Source organism: Bos grunniens, chromosome 1 (assembly GCF_055505025.1).
Source record: "Bos grunniens cultivar Pamir isolate PY7600 chromosome 1, Bosgru_T2T1.0, whole genome shotgun sequence".
Taxonomy (NCBI): Eukaryota; Metazoa; Chordata; class Mammalia; order Artiodactyla; family Bovidae; genus Bos; species Bos grunniens.
The window spans coordinates 79188016-79204352 of NC_141165.1; the positions used below are offsets into that span (position 1 = coordinate 79188016).

Consider the following 16337-nt stretch of genomic DNA (forward strand, 5'->3'; position numbering starts at 1 on the left):
TTGAGGTCTACTTGATATACAATACTATATACATTTCAGGTGTACAACGTAGTGATTCACAATTTTTAAAGGTTACCCCAGTTATAGTTATAAAATACCAGCTATATTTCCTGTGCTGTACAATATGTCCTCATAGCTTCTATATTTTACACATAGTAGTTGAAAGTGAAAGTCACTCAGTGTTGTCCAATTCTTTGCGACCCCTTGGACTATACAGTCCATGGAATTCTCCAGGCCAGAATACTAGATTGGGCAGCCTTTCCCTTCTCCAGGAGATCTTCCCAACTCAGGGATTGAACCCAGGTCTCCTGCACTGCAGGTGGATTCTTTACCAGCTGAGCCACAAGGGAAGCCCAAGAATACTGAAGTGTGGTAGCCTCTCCCTTCTCCAGCAGATCTTCTCACATCAGGTTTTGAACTGGTGTCTCCTGCATTGCAGGTAGATTCTTTACCAACTGAACTACCAGAGAAGCCCACACATATAGTTGATACCTCCTAATTCCTTACCCCTATCAGGTCCTCTCCCCTTTCCCTCTCCCCATTGGTAACCACTAGATTTTCAGAGATGATCATTGTTAATATTTTATTTTACTTCTTTTCAGATTTTGTTTCTAACCTCTGTCCTACCATACATGTATATACGCATGCAAGTTCAGGTATTACGTCTTCTTCCCTTCCTTCCTGCCTCCCTCATTCCCTCCCACCCTCCCTTCCTTCCTTCTTTCTGAATTATTGTAACAAATTTGAATAACATTTTCATAATATTTTATGACTTATTTTTCCATTAGCATTACATTTTGGACATCATTCTGTAGCAATATATTCTCACATTTCTGATGACCAAATTGGATTTGTGCACTATGACTCTTGTCTTAGTCAATTATCTGCTGATGGATACTTAGTTTCACTATATATATTTTTAGTATTAATCACAATGTTGTGTGAGTGTCTAATGTTGCTATTACATACAATGTCGTGCTGTTAGACATGAAGTTATTTATTTATTTTTTTTGCTATTAGACACAATGTTGTAATGCATGGCCTTCTATATTTACATCTTTTGGCATTTGTCTAAATTATTTCTTTAGGATACATTTTTATTTTTTAATTTATTTTTTTACTTAAAATTTTTCTTTTTGGAGTATAGTTGATGTACAATGTTATATATAGCAGGTGTACGGTGTAGTGATTCACAATTTTTAAAGATTATATTTCATTTATAGCTATTATAAAATATTGGTCATATTCCCTGTGTTGTACAATATGTTCTTGAGGATACATTTTTAGAATTGCAATTTTTCAGTTTCAAGAAAGCACTCAGTTCTAAGTGCTTCTGTGCCCTATTAGTAAGAAGTACATTAAAAAGTGCATTATCATTGCTTTTAACTCCTAAATAAGCTCACAGGCCAGTAGACTTTCAAGAAAAAACACTACAAAAACTTGAAGAGAAATTTTCAAGTGATAATAATTTCATATCGTTCTTTCCTTGTTTACCTTCCTGTTCCATGGAATTAAAGATGGGGAAAATGGAACTACTTGTAGCCTCTTTTTTTTCTGTCCAGAGAGTCTCTGCTGCTGTCCCCTGGTAAATGTCCCCTGATGATCATATTGTCTGTGTTACTGAACTCCATCCGTCAGTGCATCTGTTCAGTTAACGTAAGGTGGGTTTGTCAGTTTCGGGAGCTTTGGTTGTTCATCATGGGCTTTTTTGCCATAGTTAAGACACAGGTGATTTTTTTTTTTTTCCCCTGAGAATTTTGTTTCTTTGTTTCAGGCTAAAGAAATGTCAAGAATTGGGAGCTCTGAGGGATTCCAGCCTGTGTCTCTGAAGCGAGAGGAAGATGACCAACCTTCTGAGATGGATCAGCTGTCCATGGAGGAGAGGGAGCCAGAAACAGAGGTCCCAGTGCCAAAGCAGATTTCAAGGCTGCCAAGTGTGGTTGAATCAGCTCTCTACCCGAATCCCTATCACAAGCCTTATCTTTCACGGAAGTACTTTGTTACTCGGGTAAAATCATAAAAGCATTAGTGTTCTTAAATACTGCATAAGACTTCTCTTTAACATCTTAATATTCTTCCATATACCACATTTTATCAACAGTTTTCACATTTGTTATCTCATGTAATAGCTACAATAACTGTGAAGAAGGCATCCTTATCTTATTATTATTTTTTTTTTTGGTTTATTTATTTTTTTTTTTTCACATGCTCCCCATCCTGAAGCCTCCTCCCTCCCAACCTCCCCATACCATCCCCCTGGGCCTTCCCAGTGCACCAGCCCCAAGCATCCAGCATCGTGCACTGAACCTGGACTGGCATCTCGTTTCATACATGACATTTCACATGTTTCAATGACATTCTCCCAAATCTTCCCACCCTCTCCCACAGAGTCCATAAGACTATTCTATACATCAGTGTCTCTTTTGCTGTCTCGTATACAGGGTTATCGTTACCATCTTTCTAAATTCCATATACATGCGTTAGTATACTGTATTTATGTTTTTCCTTCTGGCTTACTTCACTCTGTATAATAGTCTCCAGTTTCATCCACCTCATTAGAACTGATTCAAATGTATTCTTTTTAATGGCTGTGTAATACTCCATTGTGTATATGTACCACAGCTTTCTTATCCATTCATCTGCTGATGGACATCTAGGTTGCTTCCATGTCCTGGCTATTATAAACAGTGCTGCGATGAACATTGGGGTACATGTGTCTCTTTCCCTTCTGGTTTCCTCAGTGTGTATGCCCAGCAGTGGGATTGCTGGATCATAAGGCAGTTCTATTTCCAGTTTTTTAAGGAATCTCCACACTGTTCTCCATAGTGGCTGTACTAGTTTGCATTCCCACCAACAGTGTAAGAGGGTTCCCTTTTCTCCACACCCTCTCCAGCATTTATTATTTGTAGACTTTTGGATCGCAGCCATTCTGACTGGTGTGAAATGGTACCTCATAGTGGTTTTGATTTGCATTTCTCTGATAAAGAGTGATGTTGAACATCTTTTCAAGTGTTTGTTAGCCATCTGTATGTCTTCTTTGGAGAAATGTCTATTTAGATCTTTGGCCCATTTTGTGATTGGGTCATTTATTTTTCTGGAGTTGAGCTGTAGGAGTTGCTTGTATATTTTTGAGATTAGTTGTTTGTCGGTTGCTTCATTTGCTATTATTTTCTCCCATTCTGAAGGCTGTCTTTTCACCTTGCTAATAGTTTCCTTTGATGTGCAGAAGCTTTTAAGTTTAATTAGGTCCCATTTGTTTATTTTTGCTTTTATTTCCAATATTCTGGGAGGTGGGTCATAGAGGATCCTGCTGTGATGTATGTCAGAGAGTGTTTTGCCTATGTTCTCCTCTAGGAGTTTTATAGTTTCTGGTCTTATGTTGAGATCTTTAATCCATTTTGAGTTTATTTTTGTATATGGTGTTAGAAAGTGTTCTAGTTTCATTCTTTTACAAGTGGTTGACCAGATTTCCCAGCACCACTTGTTAAAGAGATTGTCTTTAATCCACTGTATATTCTTGCCTCCTTTGTCAAAGATAAGGTGTCCATATGTGTGTGGATTTATCTCTGGGCTTTCTATTTTGTTCCATTGATCTATATTTCTGTCTTTGTGCCAGTACCATACTGTCTTGATAACTGTGGCTTTGTAGTAGAGCCTGAAGTCAGGTAGGTTGATTCCTCCAGTTCCATTTTTCTTTCTCAAGATCGCTTTGGCTATTCGAGGTTTTTTGTATTTCCATACAAATTGTGAAATTATTTGTTCTAGCTCTGTGAAGAATACTGTTGGTAGCTTGATAGGGATTGCATTGAATCTATAAATTGCTTTGGGTAGTATACTCATTTTCACTATATTGATTCTTCCAATCTATGAACATGGTATATTTCTCCATCTATTAGTGTCCTCTTTGATTTCTTTCACCAGTGTTTTATAGTTTTCTATATATAGGTCTTTAGTTTCTTTAGGTAGATATATTCCTAAGTATTTTATTCTCTTCGTTGCAATGGTGAATGGAATTGTTTCCTTAATTTCTCTTTCTGTTTTCTCATTATTAGTGTATAGGAATGCAAGGGATTTCTGTGTGTTGATTTTATATCCTGCAACTTTACTATAATCATTGATTAGTTCTAGTAATTTTCTGGTGGAGTCTTTAGGGTTTTCTATGTAGAGGATCATGTCATCTGCAAATAGTGAGAGTTTTACTTCTTCTTTTCCAATTTGGATTCCTTTTATTTCTTTTTCTGCTCTGATTGCTGTAGCCAAAACTTCCAAAACTATGTTGAATAGTAATGGTGAAAGTGGGCACCCTTGTTTTGTTCCTGACTTTAGAGGAAATGCTTTCAATTTTTCACCATTGAGGATAATGTTTGCTGTGGGTTTGTCATATATAGCTTTTATTATGTTGAGGTATGTTCCTTCTATTCCTGCTTTCTGAAGAGTTTTTATCATAAATGGGTGTTGAATTTTGTCAAAGGCTTTCTCTGCATCTATTGAGATAATCATATGGTTTTTGTTTTTCAATTTGTTAATGTGGTGTATTACATTGATTGATTTGCGGATATTGAAGAATCCTTGCATCCCTGGGATAAAGCCCACTTGGTCATGGTGTATGATCTTTTTAATGTGTTGTTGGATTCTGATTGCTAGAATTTTGTTTAGGATTTTTGCATCTATGTTCATCAGTGATATTGGCCTATAGTTTTCTTTTTTTGTGGCATCTTTGTCAGGTTTTGGTATTAGGGTGATGGTGGCCTCATAGAATGAGTTTGGAAGTTTACCTTCCTCTGCAATTTTCTGGAAGAGTTTGAGCAGGATAGGTGTTAGCTCTTCTCTAAATTTTTGGTAGAATTCAGCTGTGAAGCCGTCTGGACCTGGGCTTTTGTTTGCTGGAAGATTTTTGACTACAGTTTCAATTTCCGTGCTTGTGATGGGTCTGTTAAGGTTTTCTATTTCTTCCTGGTCGAGTTTTGGAAAGTTGTACTTTTCTAAGAATTTGTCCATTTCTTCCTCGTTGTCCATTTTATTGGCATATAATTGTTGATAATAGTCTCTTATGATCCTTTGTATTTCTATGTTGTCTGTTGTGATCTCTCCACTGTCATTTCTAATTTTATTGATTTGATTTTTCTCCCTTTGTTTCTTGATGAGTCTGGCTAATGGTTTGTCAATTTTATTTATCCTTTCAAAGAACCAGCTTTTGGCTTTGTTGATTTTTGCTATGGTCTCTTTTGTTTCTTTTGCATTTATTTCTGCTCTAATTTTTAAGATTTCTTTCCTTCTACTAACCCTGGGGTTCTTCATTTCTTCCTTTTCTAGTTGTTTTAGGTGTAGAGTTAGGTTATTTATTTGACTTTTTTCTTGTTTCTTGAGGTGTGCCTGTATTGCTATGAACTTTCCCCTTAGGACTGCTTTTACTGTGTCCCACAGGTTTTGGGTTGTTGTGTTTTCATTTTCATTCGTTTCTATGCAAATTTTGATTTCTTTTTTGATTTCTTCTGTGATTTGTTGGTTATTCAGCAGCGTGTTGTTCAGCCTCCATATGTTGGAATTTTTAATAGTTTTTCTCCTGTAATTGAGATCTAATCTTACTGCATTGTGGTCAGAAAAGATGCTTGGAATGATTTCTATTTTTTTGAATTTACCAAGGCTAGCTTTATGGCCCAGGATGTGATCTATCCTGGAGAAGGTTCCATGTGCGCTTGAGAAGAAGGTGAAATTCATTGTTTTGGGATGAAATGTCCTATAGATATCAATTAGGTCTAACTGGTCTATTGTATCGTTTAAAGTTTGTGTTTCCTTATTAATTTTCTGTTTAGTTGATCTATCCATAGGTGTGAGTGGGGTATTAAAGTCTCCCACTATTATTGTGTTATTGTTAATTTCTCCTTTCATACTTGTTAGCATTTGTCTTACATACTGCGGTGCTCCCGTGTTGGGTGCATATATATTTATAATTGTTATATCTTCTTCTTGGATTGATCCTTTGATCATTATGTAGTGACCTTCTTTGTCTCTTTTCACAGCCTTTGTTTTAAAGTCTATTTTATCTGATATGAGTATTGCTACTCCTGCTTTCTTTTGGTCCCTATTTGCATGGAAAATCTTTTTCCAGCCCTTCACTTTCAGTCTGTATGTGTCCCCTGTTTTGAGGTGGGTCTCCTGTAGACAACATATGTAGGGGTCTTGTTTTTGTATCCATTCAGCCAGTCTTTGTCTTTTGGTTGGGGCATTCAACCCATTTACGTTTAAGGTAATTACTGATAAGTATGATCCCGTTGCCATTTACTTTATTGTTTGGGGTTCAAATTTATACACCATTTTTGTGTTTCCTGTCTAGAGAATATCCTTTAGTATTTGTTGGAGAGCTGGTTTGGTGGTGCAGAATTCTCTCAGCTTTTGCTCGTCTGAGAAGCTTTTGATTTCTCCTTCATACTTGAATGAAATCCTTGCTGGGTACAATAATCTGGGCTGTAGGTTATTTTCTTTCATCATTTTAAGTATGTCTTGCCATTCCCTCCTGGCTTGAAGAGTTTCTATTGAAAGATCAGCTGTTATCCTTATGGGAATTCCCTTGTGTGTTATTTGTTGTTTTTCCCTTGCTGCTTTTAATATTTGTTCTTTGTGTTTGATCTTTGTTAATTTGAGTAATATGTGTCTTGGGGTGTTTCGCCTTGGGTTTATCCTGTTTGGGATTCTCTGGGTTTCTTGGACTTGGGTGATTATTTCCTTCCCCAGTTTAGGGAAGTTTTCAACTATTATCTCCTCAAGTATTTTCTCATGGTCTTTCTTTTTGTCTTCTTCTTCTGGAACCCCTATGATTCGAATGTTGTAGCGTTTAATATTGTCCTGGAGGTCTCTGAGATTGTCCTCATTTCTTTTAATTCGTTTTTCTTTTATTCTCTCTGATTCATTTATTTCTACCATTCTATCTTCTAATTCACTAATCCTATCTTCTGCCTCTGTTATTCTACTATTTGTTGCCTCCTGAGTGTTTTTAATTTCATTTATTGCATTATTCATTGTATATTGACTCTTTTTTATTTCTTCTAGGTCCTTGTTAAACCTTTCTTGCATCTTCTCAATCCTTGTCTCCAAGCTATTTATCTGTGATTCCATTTTAATTTCAAGATTTTGGATCAATTTCACTATCATTATTCGGAATTCTTTATCAGGTAGATTCCCTATCTCTTCCTCTTTTGTTTGGTTTGGTGGGCATTTATCCTGTTCCTTTATCTGCTGGCTATTCCTCTGTCTCTTCATCTTGTTTAAATTGCTGAGTTTGGGGTGTCCTTTCTATATGCTCGGGCTCTAGGTTGTTCCGCCGGGAACAATCCGAGGCTGGCCCTGGGTTGCATGTACCTCCCAGGTCCAAGCCGCTCAGGTTCAGGCACTCGGATAGTCCTCAGAGGCGCAGACTCAGTTGGGCCTGAGTATTGTGCTCTTCCCAGGTCCGAGCAGCTCAAGTGATGAGGTGTTTGGCGAGCGCCAATGCTGCGACTTATCGCCTCCCCGCCACTCGGTTATCTGGGCGCAAAACCGGCGCACCTTCTTAGGCAGATGTTAACCGTCCAGACCCCCAAGAAGTTTTAGTTAGCAAAGAAGCCTGCTTACAGTTTTATAGATAATGTCTCTCTGGGGCTGCGATTGCCCCCTTCCGGCTCTGGCTGCCTATCACCGGAGGGGGAAGGTCTGCAGCCGGCTATCTCTGTTCAATTCTTTGTTCCATGCGCGGGCCTGGCGGTCTTAGGTTGGGGCTGGCTTTTCGCGTAGTAGATATCCCACAGTCTGGTTTGTTAGCCCAAATTATTTCGCTCAGATAGTGCTCAGGGTATTCAGGCCAGATTCTTACTCTAAGCGATGCAGCCCGCGCTGCGCCTCCCTGCCCAGCCCCCGCTTGTTAATGGCGCGTGCAGGCGTCTGCGCTGCTTCTCCACTGGGGGAGTTACCGTAGGACTCGCAATCTTCGAGTTTTAATTGTTTATTTATTTTTTCTTCCTGTTATGTTGCCCTCTGTGCTTCCAAAGCTCGGCACAGATTCGGCAGTGAGAAGGTTTCCTGGTGTTTGGAAACTTCTCTTTTTTTAAGACTCCCTTCCCGGGACGGAGCTCCGTCCCTCCCTCTTTTGTCTCTTTTTTTGTCTTTTATATTTTTTCCTACCTCCTTTCGAAGAGTTGGATTGCTTTTCTGGGTGCCTGATGTCCTCTGCCGGCATTCAGAAGTTGTTTTGTGGAATTTACTCGACGTTTAAATGCTCTTTTGATGAATTTGTGGGGGAGAAAGTGTTCTCCCTGTCCTACTCCTCTGCCATCTTGGCTCCTCCCCCCTCCTTATCTTAATGTTACAGGTGAAGGATCTGAATTTCAGAGAAGTTATGGGTCTATTTTGACCACCAGAGAAGCAGGTCCTCCAGTTTCCATGGGTCTTTGGCTCCTCAGTTTTGTATTCCTGCTAAACCTGACCTCAATAAGTTAATGCTCCATGAAGAGAAAACCAGACTTGCTAGAAGAATATAAAGCTGGGAGCCCAGAGGGAGTTATTTGCTCTATGTTAGGAAAAGACATGAGTGATGGAATAGAAAGCATTGCTGAGAATACCTGAACCTCAAGGGTATACAGGGCATGCTGGTAGTAGAGTGTAGGGCAGGCACTTCATTCCAAATATAGAGTTGCAGTCTGGAACTCAGCTTCTTCCCTGTGCATCAAAGCTGGGGAGTAAATAGATGGGTGCATAATGAGGGTGGTGTTTATATATCCAAATGTTAAAAATATTTCCGACTTCTCACGTTTGGATCGAGTAGAAACATCCTTGGTTTCTAGTACCTTCCTCTGTCTTGAATTCTCCTTCCTGTTTATAGATCTGCTTTCAGATCAGATCAGATCAGTCACTCAGTTGTGTCTGACTCTTTGTGACCCCATGAATCGCAGCACGCCAGGCCTCCCTGTCCCTCACCAACTCCCGGAGTTCACTCAGACTCACGTCCATCGTATCAGTGATGCCATCTAGCCATCTCATCCTCTGTCGTCCCCTTCTCCTCCTGCCCCCAATCCCTCCCAGCATCAGAGTCTTTTCCAATGAGTCAACTCTTTGCATGAGGTGGCCAAAGTACTGGAGTTTCAGCTTTAGCATCATTCCTTTTACCAATCCTTTAACTTTCTTGTCAACACACTAGCAGTGAGCTCATAGGCTATAAACAATTAGAGGCTAAACTGCGGATTGTACACTGTGGCAGCAGAGACCACCTGAATTTTCACATGTACCTGGAGCATCTCTTTACTGACATTTTTTTTTTCAACTCAACCTCCTAAATAAGTGGTGGCTAAGAGTTTGAGGCTATTTATAATGTTTTAATTAATGAACTTGGATGTTCTAGCTTTTAAAGTTAATCTTTGGTTAAGATAAAGTTGTAACTAAAGAGACTCAGTGTGTGTGTATATGTGTGTGTGTGTGTTTGAAAACATATATCCACATTACCTATATTCAGTGAGTCTTAGCTATATCCAGTGACTCATATATGCAAATTGCTGGCATGTTCCTTATTATGTGTGTGTTTGTGTGTTTTTGTATATGTAAAGCAAATGGCTTGTTTTCCAAAGCATGGTAACTTTTTTGAATATGCAAAGTTTAGTTGTAAGATATATCTGGGATAAAAATCAAAGCATCCCTTAGAATGTCCATTTTTTTTGATAGTGATGATGTATCTATCAGGGTTAGATGAGAGAGGAACAGTGATGAATGATATGGAATAATAAATGTATCATTGGAAGCTGGTATAGTTAAGAGAGCTGCCTGAAAAATCTATGCAAAGCTGTTGTCTTTGCATCTGTTGATGGGTCTGGAGGTGTTATACATCAACCAACTGGCCGTTGTGCAGTAGAACTAGGGAACAGGGGAACCTACATGGACGAATTAGAACTCCTTTTGATCCGGCAGCACTCACCACAGAAAAATGGAACCTGTGCTGCTCTCCCACCAAGTTTGGATTTGAAGATGTGAGTCATTTTCAGGAAAAGCCAGTATTCTCCACCGAGTGAGCTGCACACTTACTCAGTTCAGGGAAGGAGGATCTGAGGGAGGAAGTCTGACTGTAACAAAAGAAGCTATAGGTCCAGGGGCTTCCCCCACTCCCTTTCATGCCATCAAACAAACAAGAGATCAGCAGCTCTGAACAACGGGGTCTGATTGGCCTGCCCTGATCTTCAGCAAGAACACGACTGATGTTTCACTTCTACCTTTGAAGTCTGACACAAATGTCTGTTGTGGCCAACACTAAGTTGGAAGCAGACAAGAAAGGGAATTCTAGAAAGTGTAGTTGCAGCTCAGCTAAACTGACACAGATCTGTGGTTTACAAGGATTCTGTAAATTCCTGTAAAGTTACAACAGAGCTTTTATTTATTTGTTTACATGATGCTTTTATTTGTGTGGCTCTGTGTAGCTTATAAGAGACAGTCCCCTGGAGCAGCACTGTGAGGTAGGCAGAGAAAGGCTTATCAGTCTTGTTTTAGGAGTAATGCACAGAAGCTTCAGAGGAGTTAAGTGACTAAGTCGTATGATATTAGTGTAAGACCTGTAGCTAGGCTCTGTATCTTCTAAGTCCGGTGGTCTTTCTACCATAAAGTACAATTGAACTTAGGATGTTTTAGTAAAGGTTTTCTATTACTGACTCTGATTCATGTGAAGAACATCTTTTCCACCAGGTGTATAGAAATCAACTTTAAGTTCTCAAGAGCCTGGGAAGGAAAACCTTCTTCTAATTTTGTCAGTGAGTCTGAAGTAGACACAAGGACTCTTTAGGAGGTGAGTGTGAGGGCTACATTCCCAAGGCAGTCAGCATTCACTTTCCTTCAGACTAAGAGACAAAATATGAAGAGGTTTTATTACTTTTTTTTCTTCTTGGTTTCTTTTTTTTCTTTTTTTTAGCACACAAGTATAATGAATGTGCTTTAATGCATTCTAGGATAATGAAAATGAGATTGTTGGTTCTACTGAAACAATGATAAATATTAGCTTGAATAAATAAAGGAATGATATGGTTTTACTACCTTGTAAACCACAGATCTGTTGATGTGGTGGTAGATGAGGAAATGGAAGGAGATATGTGTGTGTGGTGTGTATGTATGTATAAATTTCTTCTCTTCAAAGTATGGATAAAATGTCAGTTTTATCTGAGGAGTTTAAATAAGCTACTTTTTAAAGGGTTCTTAATACAGTGTAAGACACATCTATTAACATTTCATCAACAGCATCTCTTGCTATTCTAAATACTTTCTTCCTCTTTTTTTTTTTTTGGTTAATTTGGCATTCACATTTCTGTAAGTGGTAATAAGAAATGGCATTAAGATGCCCATGACCTCACCATGACCTCTAAAGTAAGGTATAAATGTAGACCTATAGGGTCTGGAGCAGCAGAGAGGTTTAAATGAAGGAAGCTAACTCATTTTCTCGAGGGATAATTAAATCAGACCAGGACTATGAATGACTCAGACCTATGAAACATTAATCACATCACAAGGTATCACTTCTTGGAGCTGAAAAGAGCTCTAGTCCAGTGATGATCTGGTGTGGTGCTTCTCAGCTTTATCATGCAAACAGATTACCTGGAAAGCTTGTTAGAATATTGGTCTGATTCAGTAGGTCTGGGATGAGGCCTTAGATTCTGCATTTATATGCACTCTATGGAAATACTCATGCTTTCTGTCCACAGATCACACTTTGAACACCAAGTTGCTAGTCAACGCTCTCATTTTTAGTGGCAACTAAGACCCAGAGAGGGGCAGAGGCTCACCGGAAGTCCTAACACTTAGTGCACGCTGACTTGCCCAAGAAGCTAATAAGAACCAAAGCTGGGTTTAGAGTTGATGTTTCCCAATTCCCATTCATAGTTCTTGATCCCAAGCAGTGATTTTAAAAGAAATCAATTTATTACAGTGTAAGAGTTTTAAGGCTATGTGGCAAATGCAGAAGAGCAGTAAGACTGAGTAGACAAATTTTTTGGCCTTGCATTTTAGGTTTTAAAGTAATTTCACTGGAGGTGGTTTATAATTCCACAGCTCAAAGTTAAAGAAAATATATAAATATGCTTTTATACATTTTGATGAATATCCTTTCTTACTTTTTTCTTACATGTACATTTTATTGTGCAAAACATAGGGTTACATCTGTTGTGTGTGCTCAGGTGCTCAGTTATGTCTGACTCTTTGCAGCCCCATGGAGTGTAGCCTACCAGGCTCCTTTGTCCTGGGGTTTCTCTAGGCAAGAATACTGGCATGGGTAGTCATTCCCTTCTTGAGGAGATCTTCCCAACCCAGGGATTGAACCCAGATAGCCTGAGTTGCAGGCAAATCCTTTACCATTTGAGCCACCAGAGAAGTATCATGGAAACGTAATACAATTTATTTAAGTTTTGCTGTATATTTAGGCTGCTTTTTGTTCATATCTTTTAACTTGGAAGGGAAAGTTATTCCTTGGCTCACTGAGGCAGATGGACTCAATTTCTTAGCTGCCAGGTGTGGACACCTAATGCTCTAATAAGAGGAGGCTCAATTATATGAGTTTCAAGTTGGATAAGGAAATATAAGATAATTTAAAGCAAACAAGAGGCATCTTTAGCACCATAACATTGTGTATTAGATCACATCTCTCAATATCTGGTCATAAAACAAGTTAATCTGGTCCCTTGAACCTCTTATGTTATTTTTTGGGTCACTCTGAGTTGTTGCGTTCTTTCCTTAGTCTTCCAGACAAGTGTTTATTTACTGCAACTTTGCCCTTCTGATGTGGCTTAGCGACATTCTTGCTTCGAGCCAGGAAGGGCCTCAGAGAATATCTAATCCTACCCCTAGGACACACAGAACTGATGTGACATCTCTTCTCTGGCAGCTTAGGGGCCATGGCAGGCCTGGAACCCAGGATTCCTGGCACTTTGTGCCACCTCTCCACTGTCTCTGACCTTGGACCGTGAATGAGCAGTCACATAATGAGGGTCTGAACCAGTTGCTATCAGTCTGGTTGGATAACCTTTTCCTCCTATTTTTGTTCATTTGCTATTATTGCTTAGACATGTCTAAAAATGGCCTACTGCCTTCTCTCCACAAAAGTACCCCTCAAGGCTAATAACTTGAGGTATATTATGATAATCACTTTAGTTGTAGAGAGTGATATTCAAAAGCAACTTCTTATGAAAGGAACAATACTTGATCTGCATGGGGAAAGATATATTTAAACTCCCTGTAGGACTCTATATTTGCAGATACCTTATCAGAAAGTTGAAAGCGATTAGAGATGGGGAATTATCTCTAAATTTATACTTGAGAATGTAAATTACATACAAACTAATGGGACTAAAACTATTTGATCTTTTAATATTTAATTAATGGTTCCCCGTGGCCTTTTTATAGCCTGTGTTCTATTGTGAGGAACGAGACTTTAATAAGCAGGTTCGGGACTTCCCATTGTGTGGCAAGATGTCATTGCCTTCATGACACTAATTTGGCTTTCATACTCTCTCCTTTTCCCTCTTCTCTTACTATAGGCTTCCCTGTGTCTTGCTCTTATACTGGGAACAACTAAATATATTAGTTGTATTGTTATTGTCTGTGTGAGCTTCCCTCTGGCTTAGAAATTATATATCTCACTGGGCAGAAGGTTTCTGGATTCCCCTCCTTACACTGAAATGCTTTGAAGATGGTAATAAAAGTTGATGTTTCTATCTGAGCATAGATCCTTAGCAATTATGAGATAAGAAGCATTTCTTTCATTTTCAGAGAGAGACAAATTTGCCTGGGCTTTACAAATCAGGTCCAATTCAGAACTAGTTTCTTACCTTATGAATGTATCACAAAGCAAACCCTTTCTGAGGACGATGACACCCGCAAGAGAGAGCTGACTGTGTCTAAGTCCCTAGGAGCACTCTTTTCTACTCTGTCCTTTCTTCTCACTGTCTGGCTAAAGTGTCCATTACAAGGGAAAATATTAATAGCAGACATGAATATTGTTTATGTGACAATTGACTCCCAGGCTAGTCTAGCTCAAGGAAATGCAAGGAGACAAATACATATGTCTGTATATGCATGGCTGAGTCACTCTGCTGTGTACCTAAAACTATTGCAGCATTGTTAATCAGCTCTACTCCAATATAAAATAAGTTTAACAACAAATACTTATGTCCTTGAACTTTCCTCAGCACATTTGTTTTGACTGAAACTATTTAGGGCTGGACATCAGAGAAGCTATTGTTCATTATGTCATGTAGTGACTTAAAAATAAGGATCCCCCTAATGATTTTTTTCTTAAAATTTATAATTAGAAATGTATGTGTACTCTCTTGCTAAGCTTTATTTGATCGGATGATGAGTACATATCATTCCAATATACTTTCCTTTGAGTCTCAGGCTGCAAGGAGTCTCAGAGCTAATTGTTCCACTGCAATAATCATCTGATCCCCTGATCCAGGTATAAAGGTTTCCCTTCTATTTAGTATTAACAAGAAGAATGATAATAGAGTCTTTTATTATTCAATGTTATCAATGTTTTGGGCATTTCCAAACAGCTGCTACAGTTAATGGTATCTCATCTATCTAACAAATGCATGTAGACTGATTTGTGGAATGACAAGGTGACTTGGTGAGGGTCTCATAGCAACCAGAAAGGCTGAGATTTAAAAAGAACCATGGCCTGGACACAAGTCAAAAGGTTCACACACTTTATTGTACTTTTGACACTAAATGGCTGAAGTTAATGTATCATAGTAACCATGAGTAACAAATGGAGAAGAGTAAAATACTTTATCAGGACACGATGCATAACTGTTCCATAAAGGCGTGATCGATGTTTCTAATGAAGGTGAGAACTAAGGCAGTGAGTACCCAGACAGGATTTCAGAGATTTCCAAACTGTTCTCTAAAGAATCCACTTTACTTTTAACCTTTAACTTTTGAAAAGGTGTATAGTAAAACAATGGGCTTCCCTGGTGGCTCAGCAATAAAGAATCCACCCAAAATGCAGGAGGCTCAGTACAGGAGGATGTGGATTTGATCCCTGGGTTGGGAAGACCCCTGGAGTAGGAAACGGCATCCCACTCCAGTATCCTTGCCTGGGAAATCTCATGGACAGAGGAGCCTGGTGGACTACAGTCCATAGGGTAGAAAAGAGTTGAGCATCCACACAGGGATGAGTAGTAAAACAACACCTCTATACACTGTGTCCACCATCACGTTCCTTCCCTACCTGTAGGGGACGCCTGTTAACCTTTTCTGTGTATCTTTCTAGAGTGACTTTAGGTGTGTACAAACAAAAATACTTATTCTTATCCATTCCTCCCTTTTTACACAAATGATGACATATTTACCCTTGCTTCATAGTATGTTTCTTCATTTTTTACATATTTATCGTATTTCATTGCATGTATGTATCCCATGATATACCTAACGAGTCTCCTATTCCTAGACTTTTGCATGGTTTCCAAGTTTTTGCTATCCACAAACCAGGCTGCAGAGGAAACTTTGCATATGTCATTTTGTACATATGCAAGAGGGTCAGTAGTATAACTTCATAGAAATGGAATGTGTGGATCAAAGGATAGATCATTTTGATGGATTTTGCTGATTGCCTTTCATAGAAAAGACAAGGAAAGTTTTGAAAATTTATACATTCTTTTATTTGTCTTTACATATTTTTGGCAAAGTGCCTGGTATAAAAGCATTAAACAAAATGCTTATTTCACTATTATTTCATTATTTTTCAATTCTATTTCTAATTTTTTTTCTTCTGAGAAGTACTAGTTTCACTACCAAGTTATATTAGCTTGAAGAAGAAATTACATGGATACAGGAAGAGAGAAAGGAAAAATAGCCATGATGAATCATCAAAGAAAATATCATTTGCAGAGAACTTTGACCATCGAGCCTGGTAGAGTCAGGGTGCATCATGGAGAGCTGAGGATGGGCGATGAGAGAATTGTCACAGAATCCCAGGAAATTTCCATGAAACATAGACCAGTCCTACCAGCTGTACTGTGCTTAGTCACTCTATCATGTCCAATTCTTTGCAACCCCATAGACTGTAGCCTGCCAGGCTCCTCTGTCCATGGGGATTCTCCAGGCAAGAAGACTGGAGTGGGTTGCCATACCCTCCTCCAGGGGGTCTTCCCAACCCAGGGATTGAACCCAGGTCTCCCTCATTGCAGGCATATTCTTTACCATCTGAGCCACCTGGGACTGGATCAGTGATGCTGTTACAACCTCTTGTGTCAACGTGAGCACAAAGCATATTTAATGAATGTCCCAGAACTTACTGATTTCATGACACACCAGGTTCAGCAGGCCTGGTGTGCTGTATTAGCTTT

The 16337-nt window shown here is 39.0% G+C and overlaps 1 protein-coding gene across 13 annotated transcripts in view; it reads left to right on the plus strand.

The window, feature by feature from the left end:
* The window catches only part of TPRG1 (tumor protein p63 regulated 1), a 373176-nt gene that overhangs the window by 112041 nt on the left and 244798 nt on the right, over positions 1–16337 (plus strand). For 11 of the 13 annotated variants that reach the window (XM_086399009.1, XM_086399037.1, XM_086399080.1 and 8 more), the window contains one exon: positions 1775–2008. In XM_086399009.1, the coding sequence (XP_086255135.1) occupies positions 1775–2008 (234 nt within the window). Of the gene's footprint in view, positions 1–1562; positions 1662–1774; positions 2009–16337 lie in introns of all 13 variants that reach the window. The other 2 variants (XM_086399089.1, XM_086399024.1) reach the window with 1 other exon arrangement.